We start from the raw sequence: 17,238 nt of genomic DNA on the forward strand, positions 1-17,238 counted from the left end.
AAGTTTTCTTGCACATGCATTTTAAAAAGTTTATCCCAAAGTTTTAAACATTTGCAAGACCCGGAACATAAATCTGAAACATCTTTCAAGGGAAACTCACTATGATTCCAGCGGTCCAGGGGTTAAGCAGGAAGACGGCACAGACCAGGAAGGTGCAGGCCAGCACAACGCTTATGGACAGCAGAAGCCAGTGGCGCAGGCCGACGTACTGCTCCCAGAACAGGAATGGGTACCCGTTTGGGTAGCTGGGCAGGCGCTGACGGCTGTAGTTGCTGCAGATGGCACGGACACTCTCGATGGCCTCCACGAATTGTGGCGTCTCGCGGAGCCCGTTGAGGTAGAAGGGAAACTGTGCATATTCGATGGGCTCGGCTGCAGGAACTGCGAATAAAAATGCAAAGATGTCAATGAAGTTTTTTGAAAGTAAAAACTATTGAAAGTACCCAAGGGGACTATTTTCGGCTGCTGCGTAATATCATTGCGCCTCTTGCAGCCATGTTACGGCAGCAAAGATCTTGATTATTACGCCATATCTGCCTAGAAAATCGCAACTTTTAATTTTCTGTCGGTCTTAGTACACGATGGAACTACAGAAGAGTCAAGTTTTAAATAGGAAAAATATTTTAACTCTTTGGTTATTTTTTAGGCGCGATGCTAATGGTCTAATAAGATTCAATGGATTATGCTAAGCTATGCTAAAAGTGGTAGCGCCAGACCCCGAGATCAGCTGAATGGATTCCAAAACGATAAAAATCAAATGTTTTACTATAGGGGAGCTGAAAAATTTGCATATTTTCAAAAAAAGTGGAGTGTCCCTTTAATCTGTTTACGAACTAATACAAATACTGTCATACAATTGTTGTGTTATGGCCCGCCATATAGTTACTGATCAATCCCGGCACAGCAGCTGTTGCTATTCAGCATACGACAAGCTTTTGCGCTTTTTTAGGGTTTTTTAATTTTATTTAACATTAAAGTAAAACATTGTTTGGTGATATATGTAATGGTGCTACAATAAAATCCCCCCAAGGCCTATGAACATAAATAAGGTGATGTTCTGTAGTGCTTGTCTGAGCATGCAGCAGTAACCAAAAGTAGGAACGAACGGGTCAATTGTTACAATTTTACAAGAATAAGCCACACGATCCATCAGTCTCACATCCTCTTATCAATGTCTGCTATCCTCGAGGTGACAGAGCGCATCTACTAAACGCTGCGATTCTTTACCGCCCCGGGAAGAAAATGGGGCGAAATTACCAGCTATGAAATCTCAACATGCAGCCGAATGTCAAACCTGACGGCGATCTGCTGTAATTATGCTGTCAAAAAACGGCGCTGAAATATCCCACCCCTCCTTTTCTGGGATGAACACACACAAAGACAGCTATGAAACTTTTGAGCATTGCCAAATTCGCACTCTCGATTATCACCTGTCATCAAAGTTTCTGTGTACTGCAGGCGTTTCAACAGCAGGCCTGGATTGACTCATTGTAGAGCTTTCCACCAGTTGTAATTTTTACTGTATATTGTAAGTGTTGTTATTTTATGTTCTTGTGCATTTTAAGAAATAGGTATTTTTTACTTTTCTATTCAAGTGCGGGAACATTTATGTTATGTTTAATATATTTTATAACAGGTTACAGATATGTTGATTATTATGTACCTGTATATGCATAATTAGTGAGTGCGCAGGCGCCACCGTTGGTTTCAGTTTCGATTTGCTTTTAGTCAGGACTGGTACGCTTGCCGGTGAGTCTCTGCAAATCATTTATGTCATTACTAATAATTAAGGTTAAGAATCAATATCTAATGGTTGTGTTAATGCATTAGTTTATTGTGATGTTTTGTTTTGTGTTTTGTTTTAGGTTTACAACCTAGCAACTAGCAAATAGCACCTTGTGGTTAAGCAACAAATGTCACATGCGTGTATGTCAAATAAAAATGGCTTGAGTTGTATCCGCCGTGCTTGTCCTGAAACCCTTCCAGTGGGAAGTTTATCAAACTATAGTCGGTAGTTTAATAAAAAACTGGACAGTTGTAAACCGCTGTCGGAGCCGTGCTGGAGAATTCACGGACACCGAGCGGGAAAAAGCCATCATTGACGTCCGACGCGGGAACGGAGACCCGTGTTCTGAGGTAAAAGCGGTCATTAACAAAACCACTGCAACGGAGGAGCCGATGCCAAGAGCTAACGGGGCTGTTAAAGGGGTGAATAACTTCTGCAACCGTGAGTAAGACTGTGTGCATAATAATAATAATAACCGCGGGAATAACGGCGCGGATATCAGCCGTAACAGCGGAGTCGAATCTTTTGTAGCGATGCTTTCTGAACGAGTCTTTTGAGTCGATTCCTCTAAACGATTCATTTGAACGAGTCATTTGCTAAAAAGTGATTTTTAGTGTTTCTGATCACCGGGAAAAGAGGCAGACATGGCAGATGACAAACCATATTTGGAGATTTTAAAGGAGAAACGCTCAAATGCACAACGTATCTTTTCAACAAGAATAAACCGCCTTGAAGTTAGTGCTGGACGTTTACGTGAAATTGAGTTGTCAAGTGAGGTAGCAAAATTGAAAGATGATTATGACAGACTCCTTGATGTCAGTAATGAGTATATTGATGAACAAAGCCAAATAGACGCCAAAGGTGACAATAAGGAGTTGCAGGATGCACTGGAGAGAAGAGACGCCTGTGAGCAAAAATTCCTTAAAATGGAGAGCAAGATTATGGAAATGCTGTGGTCTAAGTATGCAGAGCCAGACATAGACGCTCTTGTAACACAGTTTAAATCTGCTTTTAATCGAGCTGAGGCGGTTGGCACAAGTAAAGTGCCATGGATGCAGCAAAGAGTCGAAAGTGGTAAGCTGGATAGGAAACTCCATGAACTCAGGGAGGCTGTGTACACTTGGAGAGATTATCGGCCACATGGAAGAGACAAATGGATGCTCTTTTTATCATTAAGAGAGGATAAAGAGCAACTGATGGATGGGTGGGCATACAGCCATGAGGATGAGGTTATGAAGAGGGACAGAACAAAACTAAAAGGCGATGACGGTGGCAGCAGTGAGGAGGCAGAGCATGAAAATGAGGAAGGCGATGACACGGTCGATGGGCACGTCGTAGCAGATATGGACGGCCTTGCAACTGCAGATAGCATCACCTTTACCCAACCAGCAACCCTTGCTATTTCTACTACACCTGTTAACAGTAAGCCTGTTGTTTTGAGTCTGCCCGCTGAAGGGCAGGAAACTGTATATGTTACAAGCCCTCCTTCATTCATGTCCACGGACAGAGCAACCATCTCTACCTGTGCCGCCCAAGGTTATACAGTCACTAGTCAATCTGAGAGCAGGTATGACACAGCTACCACACACAAAGCCCTCCAGCCCATTCTGCAGTCAAGGAGGTCTGATAGTGGACTTGGTGTTAGTTTCGCCCTACCTCCAACTCTTGCCAGCACGCCACAATTGTTAAACGATCGTGCTACTCTGCCCGTTGATCTTAGCATGGGACAAAGCAGGAACATACCATACAGCAGCCCTGGTTCGTACGCTGGTGGGGATAATAGCTCTCAGTGGGCCCGACCGAGAATAAAGCTCACACCCATAAGCTTACCTAAATTCTCTGGGGACAGGAGATGTTATTGGCGTTGGAAGGCTGAATGGGAAAGTATCCAGGCGCAAGCAGAACCTACAGGGTCGAGGGAATGCAAGAAACTTCACTTACTAGATAGTATAAGTGAGTCTGTGAAAAGTGAACTCAGGCTGTTGCGCTGCAGAGATGCGAACGATATCTTCAGGGAATTGGAGAACCTTTATGGTGACAAAGCACAAACGGCCGAAGAGATCGTGTTGGAACTTCAATCACGACCTGCTGTAAAGAACCATCAACCACGAGAAACATTAGAGTTGATCCTAGCAGTGGAGAGGGCAGTATTGGATCTCTCAGACCTGGGGTGTGAAGACGCTGTACGGAATCAACTGGTGATTCGGTCTTTGGAGAGCAAACTCCCCGATGTTATGAAAAGAGAGTGGCTCATGTGTGTGGGAAATCCTGTGATCGATGTCCATGCTGGAAACCGTTTTGACAGGCTCTTAATGTTCCTGGAAGACCAAAAATCATTGCTCGTGAGGTTGGAGCAGTTGCTGCCCAGCAAACCATGGCCTGCTTATGCTCCTGAGAGATCAAGCCACAGAGAGAAACCAGGTGACAGATGGAGAGAGAAGAAGTCGTTCACTAAGACTACAGCAAGTGAAGTCAAGAGAGACTCCAAGCAGTTACCTTGTGTCGTGTGTGGTGATGGAGATCACGGGGGTAAACTGTTTCGTTGTAAAACTTTCAGAAAAGCCAATCTGTCAGAGAAGAAAGCTCAAGTGAAAAAGGTAAAAGCATGTACAAAGTGCTTGGATGTTCATGGAGTCGAGAGTGACTGCACTCCAAAGTTTCTCTGTCGAAAGGAAGAGTGTAAGAAAGATGACACTCTAGCGGACCACCACTATTTCCTTTGCCCTAAGGCAATGACAAAGAAGGACACTGCTAGAAGGGAAAATAAAGCAGAGGAAAAGAGAGGAGCTCGAGGTCCAACAGAGGAGCAAGAAGCTGTGTTCGCAGAGTTAGGACTGACTCCCCACCAGTTGGAGGCTGTCCGCAGAGCCTGTACTAACAAGACAACGTCGACAGTGTGTCCTGGTAACAGTCTGATAGAACAGAGTGGCTTGAAAGAACATCCAGTCCTTATGATGCTCGTAACCGTCACAACAAAAAGAGGAGACAGCCTTGGAGCTTTGGTCGATCTCGCTTCTGACACGAATTACATTACACACCAAGCTGCGGAAAGGCTCGGACTGGACGGTGAACCAGTTTCCCTTGTCGTGTATGGTGTCGGAACGATGAAGGTGAAAGTTGATACAAAGAGGTATCTTGTGAAAATAAAAGTGTGGACCTCCAGAGGAACCCTGAAACTTCATGAGATGATTTGCTATGGGATGGAAGACATTGCCAAAGTGGATCGAGTAGTGAAATCAGAGAGGCTAGAGCAGTTCTTCCCTGAAGTGGAGCCGGGAGAACTGTCCCGCCCAAAAAAGGTCGATCTATTAATCAGTACTCGTGAAGGTCGATTAGCTCCGGAAAGACTGGATAGGGTCGGTGATCTAGTATTGTGGGATGGTCCTCTGGGCAAGATCGTAAGTGGTGTACATCCAGACCTCTTCGAAAACGTGGAGGTGGCTGCATGGCGATCGAAGACACACTTTGCTCATTCAATGAGGACAGTAGCTGTCAAAGTTGAGGAACGCTTTATGGGAAAGCCAGGAGGTTATTTGGAGAAAGAACACAGAGTGGAAGGTAGAACGACAGCAGCGTGCAGTAAAGAGGTCCTTGAATGGCTAAAGTGGGACAGCATTGGCGCTGCCTGTAATCCTATCTGTGGAGGATGTCGCTGTGGAAAGTGCTCGCCGGGTGGAAAGGAAATGTCCCTGGCTGATGAAAAAGAGCTGGAAATAATAAAGGCAGGTCTAACCTACAGAGAGAGAGATGCTCACAGCGACCAGCCTCACTGGGATGCGAAGTATCCTTGGAAGGAAAACCCAGTCTCTCTTCCTGACAACCGAAAAGCTGTGGAAGCAACATTCCTGAGGACTGAGAAGCGGCTCATGAAAGACCCTCTGTGGAAAGAAGCTTACATGAGGCAAGTCCATGAGATGGTGGAGAGGGGAGCTGCTGTTAAACTCACCAAGGATGTTATGGACAGCTGGAAAGGTGCTGTGTGGTGGGTGAGTCACCTAACTGCCCCAAACCCTCATTCAGTGACTACACCAGTACGACTCGTCTGGAATAGTAGCCAGGAGTTTGGAGGGGTTAGTATGAATAGCATTCTGCTCAAAGGTCCAGACGTCTTAAATCCGATTGGAGCAGTGCTCCTCAGGTTTCGGGAGGGAGAACATGCGGCCATCGGAGACATCACCAAGATGTATAATTCGGTCTGGTTGGAGGAACAGGAAGTCCATGTGCATCGATTCCTATGGAGAGACTCACCAGAGGATGAGATTGAGGATTATGCTGTCATGCGGGTGAACATGGGGGATAAACCTGCTGGGTGTATCGCGCAGGTTGCCATGCGGGAGACCGCGAAGTTACCCCAGTTCTCTGAGATGAAGGAGGAAAGAAGGGTTATCGAGGAAGACTCCTACGTTGATGATCTTCTCACATCCCACAATGACCCCCACCATCTAGACAAGATTCAAGAGGGAGTGGAGAAGATACTGAAAGCGGGAGGGTTCTATCTCAAGCCTTGGATCCGTTCTGGTCAAAGTGGGAGGAGAGAAGGGATGGAGTCCAAGCCAGTGACTCTGACATTGCCCAACCAGTTAAGGGAGGAAGATAACAAAGCCCTGGGGGTTGGTTACCTTGTGCAAGAGGACAAACTCTTTGTGATGGTCTCTATCAACTTCTCCAGTAGGAAGCAGAAGATGAGAACTGAGATTGACCTCACAGAGGCAGAAGTAGAGGTAAAAACACCAAACCCACTCACTCGTCGTGTTCTATTGAGCCAAATTGCTGGTCTGTATGACCCGATCGGTTTAGTAACTCCTGTGAAACAGAAAGGGGTAATCCTTGTGAGGAGAGCCTTCCAGGAAGCTGGCAAGCTTACTAAGGATACCTGGGATGAACCTCTATCTGATGAGCTCAGAGGAAAGGCAATTGAGCTGTTCAAAGAGTACGCTCGTCTGAGTAGCATTAAGTTCTACAGAAGCCTTACGCCTTTTGGTTGGAAGGGTAGACCCTGGGGAATCACGTTTTCTGATGGGAGCTGTGAGTCCTATGGTGCAGTACTGTACTTGCGATGGGAGACATCAGATGGTGTGGTCACTCGGCTGGTAGAGTCAAAGGCCAAGTTAACTCCTCTCAACCAGAAAGGTGATGCTGTCAAGGCCGAGGTATGTGGAGCTGTCTTTGCCACACGTCTGAAAGGATATGTGCTGAAGCATGGACGATTGGACGTGGAGAAGTGGTATCATTTCATTGACAGTCAGACGGTGCTTGGAGCCATTCAGAGGGAGAGCTACGGTTTCCAGACGTTCTTTGCGAACCGTATCGGGGAGATTCAGAAGGCTGGAGCTGTAACTGATTGGTGGTGGATACCAGGCGAAGTCAATGTCGCGGATCTAGTCACGAGAGGGTGCTCTCCTGAACTGCTGAGTGAAGATTCTGTGTGGCAAAAAGGTCCTGAGTTTCTGTCTAGTCCAGTTGAGGATTGGCCCATGAAGTCCGCCTCAGAAGTGGCAGCTGATGCTAGAGAGGTAGTGAGTAAACTCCAGAGGAAAGCCTTTTCAGCTGTCCTTACCAGAATTCAAGCCAAGAAATTGATGAATCCTGGTAGTCCTGGCGGTGAGGGTCCAACAGTCACGGATGGAGTTAGCGGGGCTTCAGTGTCCGTTGAAGAGGGGATAATATCGACCTTGACTGAAATTAAGGAAGAGGAGACTCTGTGGGGAGCCGCGCTCATAGACCAAGTGGATCCAACAAGGTGTAGTTCTCTCTCTAAACTTTGTGGAATAGTTGGCTATGTTCGCAGAGCTGTAAAGAAGTGGTTGGCTCGTGTAGGCAGGACCTCCAAGCCAGCGAAGTGGGAGGCGGTGTTGACAGTAAAGGAACGCAAGGCTGCATTTCAAGACCTGTGCTTAGCCGCCCAGGATGGAGTTACATTTCCTGTGACGACGTTAAACAGGCTCGTTGTCAGCAGAGATGATGCTTCGGGGCTCCTGAGGTGTCATGGTAGAGTCCAGGATTGGACCCAAGAAGAGATTGGTGTACCTTTACTGCCTTACAAGGCATGGATCAGCACACTACTCACAAGAGAGGCCCATGAAGCTAACCATGAAGGTGTTGCTGGCACATACCTTCGTGTGAGATCTAAAGCATGGGTGGTGAGAGGTTCAAGGATTGCCAAGAGTGTCGTTGATTCTTGTATGCATTGTCGAAAAATCAAAGCAAGAATGTGTAAGCAGGTGATGGGTGAACTTCCCCTTGAGTGGACTAAACCAGCCGCACCGTTTGAGTTTACGACGTTAGACCTTTTTGGTCCCTATGTTGTTAAAGATAATGTAAGACGAAAAACGGGGATGAAAGTCTGGGGTGTGGTGTTCAGCTGTATGGCTTCAAGAGCAGTACATGCTGACATTGTAGAAGATCTGTCTACGGAAGGATTCCTGAAAACATACCAGCGCTTCACAGCTCTCAGGGGTCACCCAAGAAAACTCTGGTCAGACCAAGGGACCAATTTTGTGGGTGCCAGACCAGTATTACAGGAGCTTTACGAGTTCCTGAGTAGCATTGACAAGGATCAGGTCCAGAAGAAAGCGGCAGTTAAAGGAACGGACTGGACGTGGGTATTTCATCCGGCAGATTCTCCCCATCGAAATGGGGCAGCGGAAGCAGCAGTTCGTATACTAAAGAGGGCGTTGAGTAGTGTTGGCATGGGATGTAATCTGACAGCATTGGAGTTTCAGACCCTTCTGTACCTGGCTGCTAATCTGTCGAATGAGAGACCTATTGGCGCCAGAGCTCAGATACAAGATGAGACCATAGAAGTAATCACTCCCAACTCACTTCTGCTTGGTCGTGCAGGACCCAATGGGGACTCCCGAGGGTTTGAGTATCCGACTTACCCCGTTGTGCGTCTGAGAACGATCCAGATTGAGGTAGATAAATTCTGGAAGCGGTGGAGCCAGCTGGCAGGTCCAAACCTCTACATCCGCCAGAAGTGGCACGCGCCTGCTAGAAATGTTGCGGTGGGTGATCTGGTATGGTTAGCAGATCAGAACGCACTGAGGGGTCAGTTCAGGCTTGGTCGAGTCGTGGAGGTGTGTCCTGATGCGAGGAGTGTAGTTCGAGATGTGAGAGTGTCAACATGTCGGAGTTGTCCGTTGTCCAGCGGACAGTCCAAGAAGAGCCGAAATGAGGATAACTATCCCTCCACCATCCTTCACAGGGATGTTAGGAGGTTGGTGGTTCTGCTTCCAGTTGAAGAACAGTAAAGGATCCCCGCCATGGTGTGTTTCGGTAAAGGATCCCCACCATGGTGTGTTTCGGTAAAGGATCAAGACTTTCCCCACTGCTATCCTCCCTGAGGCTGGCAGTGTGTTTCGGTAAAGGAGGTCAATATGTGATGTCTTGGACATTAAAACTACCTCAACATGTTCATGTCTAAGAATACAATGTTATTTGCATGTTCATGAAAAAAAAAAAAAAAATCATATCTAAAAGTGAATTGTTTAGTTATGGTGGCCTACTTGGATTTAGGATCAGTAGACCAAGTGGGAGGTGTAGAGCTTTCCACCAGTTGTAATTTTTACTGTATATTGTAAGTGTTGTTATTTTATGTTCTTGTGCATTTTAAGAAATAGGTATTTTTTACTTTTCTATTCAAATGCGGGAACATTTATGTTATGTTTAATATATTTTATAACAGGTTACAGATATGTTGATTATTATGTACCTGTATATGCATAATTAGTGAGTGCGCAGGCGCCACCGTTGGTTTCAGTTTCGATTTGCTTTTAGTCAGGACTGGTACGCTTGCCGGTGAGTCTCTGCAAATCATTTATGTCATTACTAATAATTAAGGTTAAGAATCAATATCTAATGGTTGTGTTAATGCATTAGTTTATTGTGATGTTTTGTTTTGTGTTTTGTTTTAGGTTTACAACCTAGCAACTAGCAAATAGCACCTTGTGGTTAAGCAACAAATGTCACATGCGTGTATGTCAAATAAAAATGGCTTGAGTTGTATCCGCCGTGCTTGTCCTGAAACCCTTCCAGTGGGAAGTTTATCAAACTATAGTCGGTAGTTTAATAAAAAACTGGACACTCATCACTCCGGCTACTGGACTCAGATAAGTGTCAGTCTTAAAACCACAAATGAAATCAGAAGAATGTGACCCAGAATGACTAGCGCTTCAGAGGTGTATGTAGTGGTTGGAGGACAGGGTGAATAGCCGAGTGTGTGTTCCAGTACCTGAAGGGGGTCATGCAGGACCACTTGCTAAACATGCTTTTGCCCCGTTATAATCTGCACTATAAATTTCCATCAGGACGGGAGTTGGACGGCTGCCAGTTGTTGCTGCGGGGGCTCGGACACGGAGAGGCCGGTTTAGCTTGTTATCCAGTCACATTTCCCTCCCGAGCCCACTGTGTACGGCACACACGCAAAGTATGCAACCTCGCATGGCCCTGCGTAACTGTTAACTTTAAAAACACTACATTTGCTGTTCTGCTAGATCTAATTGTCTTAGTATATGACACAGTTACACAAGTCGTTCAGTTTGGAAAAAGCCTGAAACTTTACACTATTACAAATCTTAACTGTTTTAAGAATAGATAGTCTATGTTTAAATCTATGTTGCACTTGTTGTTAGTATTGTTATTATTGTTTTTATGACAGATGTTTTTGCTATGCCTATAATGCCTGTACAGTGCAAAAAAATCAAACAGGAAACAAACAATAAAACAATTCTGCTTTATTACTATTCTTAACCCTCGCAAGTGGATAGTTAGCTGTATTTATTTAAAATACCAAATAGTAGAGATTGAAATAGTGATAATTATCGTGAAAAAAAATCACGATAGTTAGATGTATCCATTCAAAATCCAAAAAGTAGAGATTGAAATATCGATACATTACCGTGAAAAAAAAATCACGATAGTTAGCTGTATCTATTTGAAATCCAAATTGTAGAGATTGAAATATCGCTACATTACCGTGGATTTTTTTAAACGATAGTTAGCTGTATCTATTTAAAATCCAAATAGTAGAGATTGAAATATCGATACATTATCGTGAAAAAAAAACTCACGATAGTTAGCTGTATCTATTTAAAATCCAAATAGTAGAGATTGAAATATTGCTACATTACCGTGGACTTTTTTTAACGATAGTTAGCTGTATCTATTTAAAATACCAAACAGTAGAGATTGAAATATCGATACATTATCGTGAAAAAAAATCACGATAGTTAGCTGTATCTATTTAAAATCCAAATAGTAGAGATTGAAATACCGATACATTATTGTGAAAAAATAATAATAAAATAAATCACGATAGTTAACTGTATCTATTTGAAATCCAAATTGTAGAGATTGAAATATCGCTACATTACCGTGGATTTTTTAAAACGATAGTTAGCTGTATCTATTTAAAATCCAAATAGTAGAGATTGAAATATCGATACATTATCGTGAAAAAAAAAACTCACGATAGTTAGCTGTATCTATTTAAAATCCAAATAGTAGAGATTGAAATATTGCTACATTACCGTGGACTTTTTTTTAACGATAGTTAGCTGTATCTATTTAAAATCCAAATAGTAGAGATTGAAATATCGATACATTATCGTGAAAAAAAAACTCACGATAGTTAGCTGTATCTATTTAAAATCCAAATAGTAGAGATTGAAATATTGCTACATTACCGTGGACTTTTTTTAACGATAGTTAGCTGTATCTATTTAAAATACCAAACAGTAGAGATTGAAATATCGATACATTATCGTGAAAAAAAATCACGATAGTTAGCTGTATCTATTTAAAATCCAAATAGTAGAGATTGAAATACCGATACATTATCGTGAAAAACCCTCCACGATAGTTAGCTGTATCTATATTTTTGCACAGCCCTAGTCTGAACGCAACCCTGGTGAGTCTGTACAGAGCCCCTTCCCCAGAGCATGTCATTATTTAATGGTTTACGATTGGCTCTTTTTACTGGAAGAGCCAATCGTTCCTTTGCTACAGCGACCATTGTGATCTCCCCTATTTAAAGCAATACCAGTGACGTATTTTGGGGTAAATATAACAAGATATAACCCCAAAATCTACATGTACTCAAAGCTACCAATCACAAATGCAGCACAATCAACGTAACAATGCATTCATGACACCTATTGCAGTATGAAAGCTAGAAATAACAGTAAGTCAATATTAATGATTTAAGAATGGTAATGAAAAAAGTGATGAAAGGTACTCACTGTTGAGTCTGCTGACAGGAATAGAGTCGGTCCTGTCATGAATCCATTCTGGAGGGTGAGGACGGATGTTGGCCTGGGACGCAGCGTAGGCGACCGGGTCATTGCTCACCCAGGCAGATAAATAAATGTAGAAGGCATTTGGGTTGATGATTCCATCAGCGTTCACCAATCGCTGTCTTGTAAGCTGATAAAAATGAAAAGTAAAAAGGTTTTTAACATCAGAAAGTGTCTTTTAAAATGTTCAAAAAACTTAATTTTGACAGCAACCATCTTGTAAAATTTTACCCACGGTTTCTACATTTTCAACTGTACCCTAATCGTTTATAAAAATAAAAAAAAGGTTATCGAGTTTTCTTTTTTTTTAAAGGTGCATCAAAATAATTAGTTCAATTGTTCTTTTATATTTACATAGAAGATATGTAAATTTATAAAGTGCAAAAATTATCCAGAAAAGTTTTTACATGTCCATTTACAACCCTAGGATTTGTCATTGAAATGAAATGGTCTGTTTTGCCCTATTTGGAAGGGTCATGAACAATAATATTGAGCTCTGCTCTGATTGCTCTGCTCTGAGGCTCATGTCAGTAGCTCACATTAGTACACATTTTAACAACTTTTAAAGATTGGCTTTTGCATGCACGAGGTTTACATAAAAATGAGGAAACAAACGCGCTTACGATATGTCATTACCTTGTACAAAGCTCTTATTATTCATCTATGCCTAGGTAAATACAGTTTTTTATTCTATGGCACCTTTAAGGGCTATATAATCGAGTATTGAGAACGGCCACCGGCATTGCAGCAATCTTTAAATGCTTGACTTCTTTCCCAACGCTCAGCTAGCCACCTCCTGTGAAGGTAAAGCTATTACGACATCACACTCAACGCCATAAGCAATTCCCAAGAAAATAAATCTACAATCTCCCAGTCAAGAGTTGTGGGTCAGTGTGTATATATGTGTGTGTTGGGGGGGGTTAGGGGGTGTGTGGTAGAAATGAGAGTGAGTGAGAGAAAAATTGCTTGAGTTAGTGTAACAATAAAAAAATTGGCCAGAGTCCCTGAGCGCGTCTGTGTGCAGTTAACCTTTGCTGTTAACACTGGAGGAAATGCCACCCAGCAAATGGAGGAGAGCTATAAAAATAACACAACATCTGTACAAATGTTGCAAATACTGGCTTTTCATGACCCCTATGGATACCCACAATGCCCGGCGCTACAACGATAAATGAAGAAAAGACAAAACAAGGTTTTGGCTAAAAAGCTACTCTTACACTTGTAATGAGTAACTTTCAGTCAGGTTGTCTTTGTTTTTCTTAATAAAAATATACTTTATGTATGATTTATTAAATCTAATTTTATAAGTTTTGTCGGTGACAATAACGTTATAAAAATGTAAAGAATATTGTGTAAAAATATAATCTTTAATATTGACTGAGTAAGGCCATGTCAAATATTAAAATCAAACTTTGATGCTCCTAATCTCATAATTATATTATAAGACTTTTAACCTATATTTCACAGGCAGGGTCACAAAAAGCAATAAAAAAACACTGGAATTAGGATGACCAAAAAGACTGAGACATCGTGTGATTCCCGCCTCTGTTTTCACTGAAAGTAGACATGGCACCAGCTCCAAGAGAAAGGAATAAGTAAAAGTCTGGACAGAAAAAAGCAGACTTGGATTCCAAAGATCTGGATTGCATTAAGCAGCAGGATGCGCAACAACTGTATGTCTTCAAGCTGTCACGGGAAGCACACAGTGCGAAGCTGGCGGCCTCCTGGCCCACTGCCGCCCTCTTCCCTCACAGGCAGAGGAAATGACATCACGGGCCGCACACAAACACAGATCGGCTGGCTTCTCTTTCCTATTTTACTGCCAACGGTTCAGCAAAATAATGACCATTTGAAAGCAGCAAAAAAATGCTAAACATTTCTTGTCTTATTTGCGCATTGCCAATGAACCCACAAAACCAAACACACATACACCACCATATATAACTCTCTGCTTCACTCTTCCCCACCCTCCAGCCCTTCTGGCATGTGGTATGCTTTGTATTTTTCATATTTTGCTCTCCTGTTGCCTAACATTTCATGCTGGGTAGCAAATGGAAACTGTTAATGTGTTAACCTGTTATATTTTTTGCCGGTGTTACGGTGTGTGTGTGTGTGTGTAGTGTTTTTTTCTTGACATGGCCCCTCTAAAGGAGTCTTGAAGAGGTTGCATAGGCTGAGCTGAGCTTTAGGCCTGCAGCAAGAAAGTGGAACAAATGGTTTAAATGAAGACTTAATTGCTTTTTCAGAGGCGAGTTGTGGCCCCATCGAGAGCTTTAAATTCCTGTGCTTGGTAAAGCAATCAGGAAGAGAGAGAGAGAGAGAGAGAGAGAGAGAGAGAGAGAGAGAGACTTTCAGAAGCCAGGTGTGGTTCTGATTTGTCGCTATAAACCCTGACGCTCACACCACACATCTATATATCAAATGAAGCATAAAATCAGTACAACCACTACTTCATTTTTTTTTTGTGTATTTTAGTATCAATCTGGTATTTAGGATGATTTGGAAATGTAGTATTACATTAAGATATCTCAGGGACATGCAAGATGTAAAGTTGCCTAAGTCTAGTGGGCTTCTTACCAGGTTAAGGTTGACTGGCTTCTCTCTGCGGCCGGTCTGCACCAGGAGTTTGTAGGCCAGGACGCCATCTTCAGAGCCGTTTCTGTAGTTCCCCTGAGTGATGCGACCCGCCTGCCAGTCCTTATCGAACGCCTCCTGCAAACCTGCGGTTAACACAAACAGCACACTGGCTTTACAGACAATGACCCCTTTATTTTTCTCAAGCGGTCGATCAGGTAATATCTGGTGACAGAATCAAGTCAATGCAACCATTGCAGAATGTGGGAATGCACGTGACATCACCTTTGGCAAAAAGGAATACGGTTACGCCCACCGAGTGGCAAAAAGTCTGAGAGACAGCACTAGCATAGCGTGAAAACGCGTCTTAAATGGGAAAAGTAGTTGTGTGATCGACTGTGCTAACAGATTCAACAAAAAATTTTGGTTCAAAATCCACAGACTACTGGTTGTTTGGCAAGGGTCACTGTTAAGTCCAACTAAATTCAATTAAAGCTGATAATAGTCAGTTTTGCAGGCGTTTTTGCAGCAGCCGCTATTAAAACCAGCCATTTTGTTGAATGTTTAACCACTTAACAGGGCGAGCTCCGCCGTGGTCACGTGGAAAAGTGACGTTGTTGCATACCCTCTATAAGCTGTGATGTTATGCATTGACTACCAATTAGGAGTTGTGCACACCAAAACGTGTCTGAAAACGCCTGGAGGACACCAATTGTTAGCTGTTATTTCAGCTGAGCGCTAGCTTTCTTCTTGATACTTGAGCTGTGAGCCGGTTGATTGTGATACTTGTCCCGCCCCTCCTCCACTGTGATTGGACGGCTGTGTGAGAACTGACATTGACGAGTGGAGCTTTTCACCCAAAGTTGAATCTCTTTCAACTCTCGACGCTCAGCGCCGAGCCCGGAAAAACCGCAAAGCGCCAGTTTCAGCGCGAAAAAAAAAACGCTAGCTGCTGGCTTATTTGAAAAACGCAGAGTTTCCATTGGAATCAATTGAAAACATCCGCCAGCCGCGGGCGTAAAAGCTTTGGTGTGCACGCCGCCTTAGAGTAAAGAGTACAACCTGATACAGTCAGATTACGAATTGTCTCAATCTGGGGTCTGGTGAACCCAAAACCAGCACAATTATACATCGCCCTCTCTGATTTCGGACAAATTACCAACTTTTTACATAGTTTTTGTGTTATAAGTTGTGTGGCATAAACATGGAGTAGGAAGAGTTCGGTTCTATTACTTGCCAAAGGCTTGAAATTGTTTTAAGGACCTTGATGAATAGGTTTATCCCTAAACCATGTTTACCTTTAACCTCTCTTCTCAAATATCCCTTCACCCCTCCCCTATCTCTTCCCTCAACGCCAGTGGTCCTTTCTGGGACAGATTGTTTCCTCTATCCTTCACTTTACTGTCTGTGACCAATTTGTTGAGCCATTTCGAACCACAATATTAAAGACAGCTCTCCCCATCCACTCAGTAACAGCCTTTACTTCATCTTATATGCACACACACTTAGCCATTGACTGAAAATACAAAAATGATAAAACAGATGATGTTTGAGGTTCTGACTCGCCCAACAGACTCTGACAAAGCAAGTTTCTACATGCCATCCAAAAAGAGTCAAACTCCACCAGGTCAGAAGCCATTTGGAGACAGGTATGCCATTACGCACAAGAGCTGTGAAATAATAAGAGAAAAAAAACAGGGTCTGCTTTTGAATCTGACCCGCCTGGGATTAGATACGGCATTCCGAGTGCTCGACGCACGGATTTCATGGAAAGAAGCCACTGTGAAGGAGGCCACAAGGAGAGGGCTTTTGCAGGAACATGCCCTGTATCTCCCCATCTCTTTGCTTTTTCACTCCTCTCACCTTCACTGTGTTTTTTCACCCTTCTGTCTTTCATTAGTTTTTCCTCACATTTTCTGTCTCTGCTTTTAATCTCTCCAATTGAATCTCACTCTCGCGACATAATCCGCTTTAAGACATTAAATGTGTTACAGATTGCGAGGTTTAGCAGCGTGATTAATGAAACAGATGATCTGATGACGGTGAAACTGAGGTTAGAATCTCAAGAGCCTTTATGTTGATTCCTCAAACACGTTAAGGAAAATCGAGACGGCCTGTAAAAATTTGTAAAATGTATTTTGATTGAATTAACTCATTCCTTGCAGTGGAAAATAAGATGGAGAGAGCTGGTTCATAGATCTCCCATCCACTGTCATTTGGCTACCAAAGGTCTTCTGTTATCAAGTCCTGATCGAGATTTTACTATTGTGTCTAGTAAGTAACCCGTTTAAGCCCTTACATACAAAAAAGAAAACCCTAAGAAACTTCATATGATATCAATTCAAGAGTTTTTGTCTAAAGAGATCAACTATTTGCCAGGTTATAGAAATAAACCCAATTCAAACATTAATTCGTAACGTTTTCATTTAATGTATTATTTACAGAGACTGTAAAAAAAGATGGACGACGCCCGTTTGCTCTCTTCCATTGGTGAAAAGTGAAGCCACCAGTGTCCCGATACGGCACTGACATCTTGGGTCTTGAGTCTGCGCAGTAGCGATTTCGGGACCAGTCCTGCGCAGTAGT

General features: G+C 43.0%; 1 protein-coding gene across 1 annotated transcript in view; it reads right to left on the reverse strand.

The window, feature by feature from the left end:
* Positions 1 to 17,238, reverse strand: part of ptch1 (patched 1) — a 73,985-nt gene that overhangs the window by 13,557 nt on the left and 43,190 nt on the right. The window contains exons 16-18 of the mRNA XM_055168000.2: positions 14,656 to 14,798; positions 12,025 to 12,208; positions 101 to 381 (exon numbers count right to left, since the gene is read on the reverse strand). Of these exons, the coding sequence (XP_055023975.2) occupies positions 101 to 381; positions 12,025 to 12,208; positions 14,656 to 14,798 (608 nt within the window). The remainder of the gene's footprint in view (positions 1 to 100; positions 382 to 12,024; positions 12,209 to 14,655; positions 14,799 to 17,238) is intronic.

Source organism: Misgurnus anguillicaudatus, chromosome 5 (genome assembly GCF_027580225.2).
Source record: "Misgurnus anguillicaudatus chromosome 5, ASM2758022v2, whole genome shotgun sequence".
In the NCBI taxonomy this organism is placed as follows: Eukaryota; Metazoa; Chordata; class Actinopteri; order Cypriniformes; family Cobitidae; genus Misgurnus; species Misgurnus anguillicaudatus.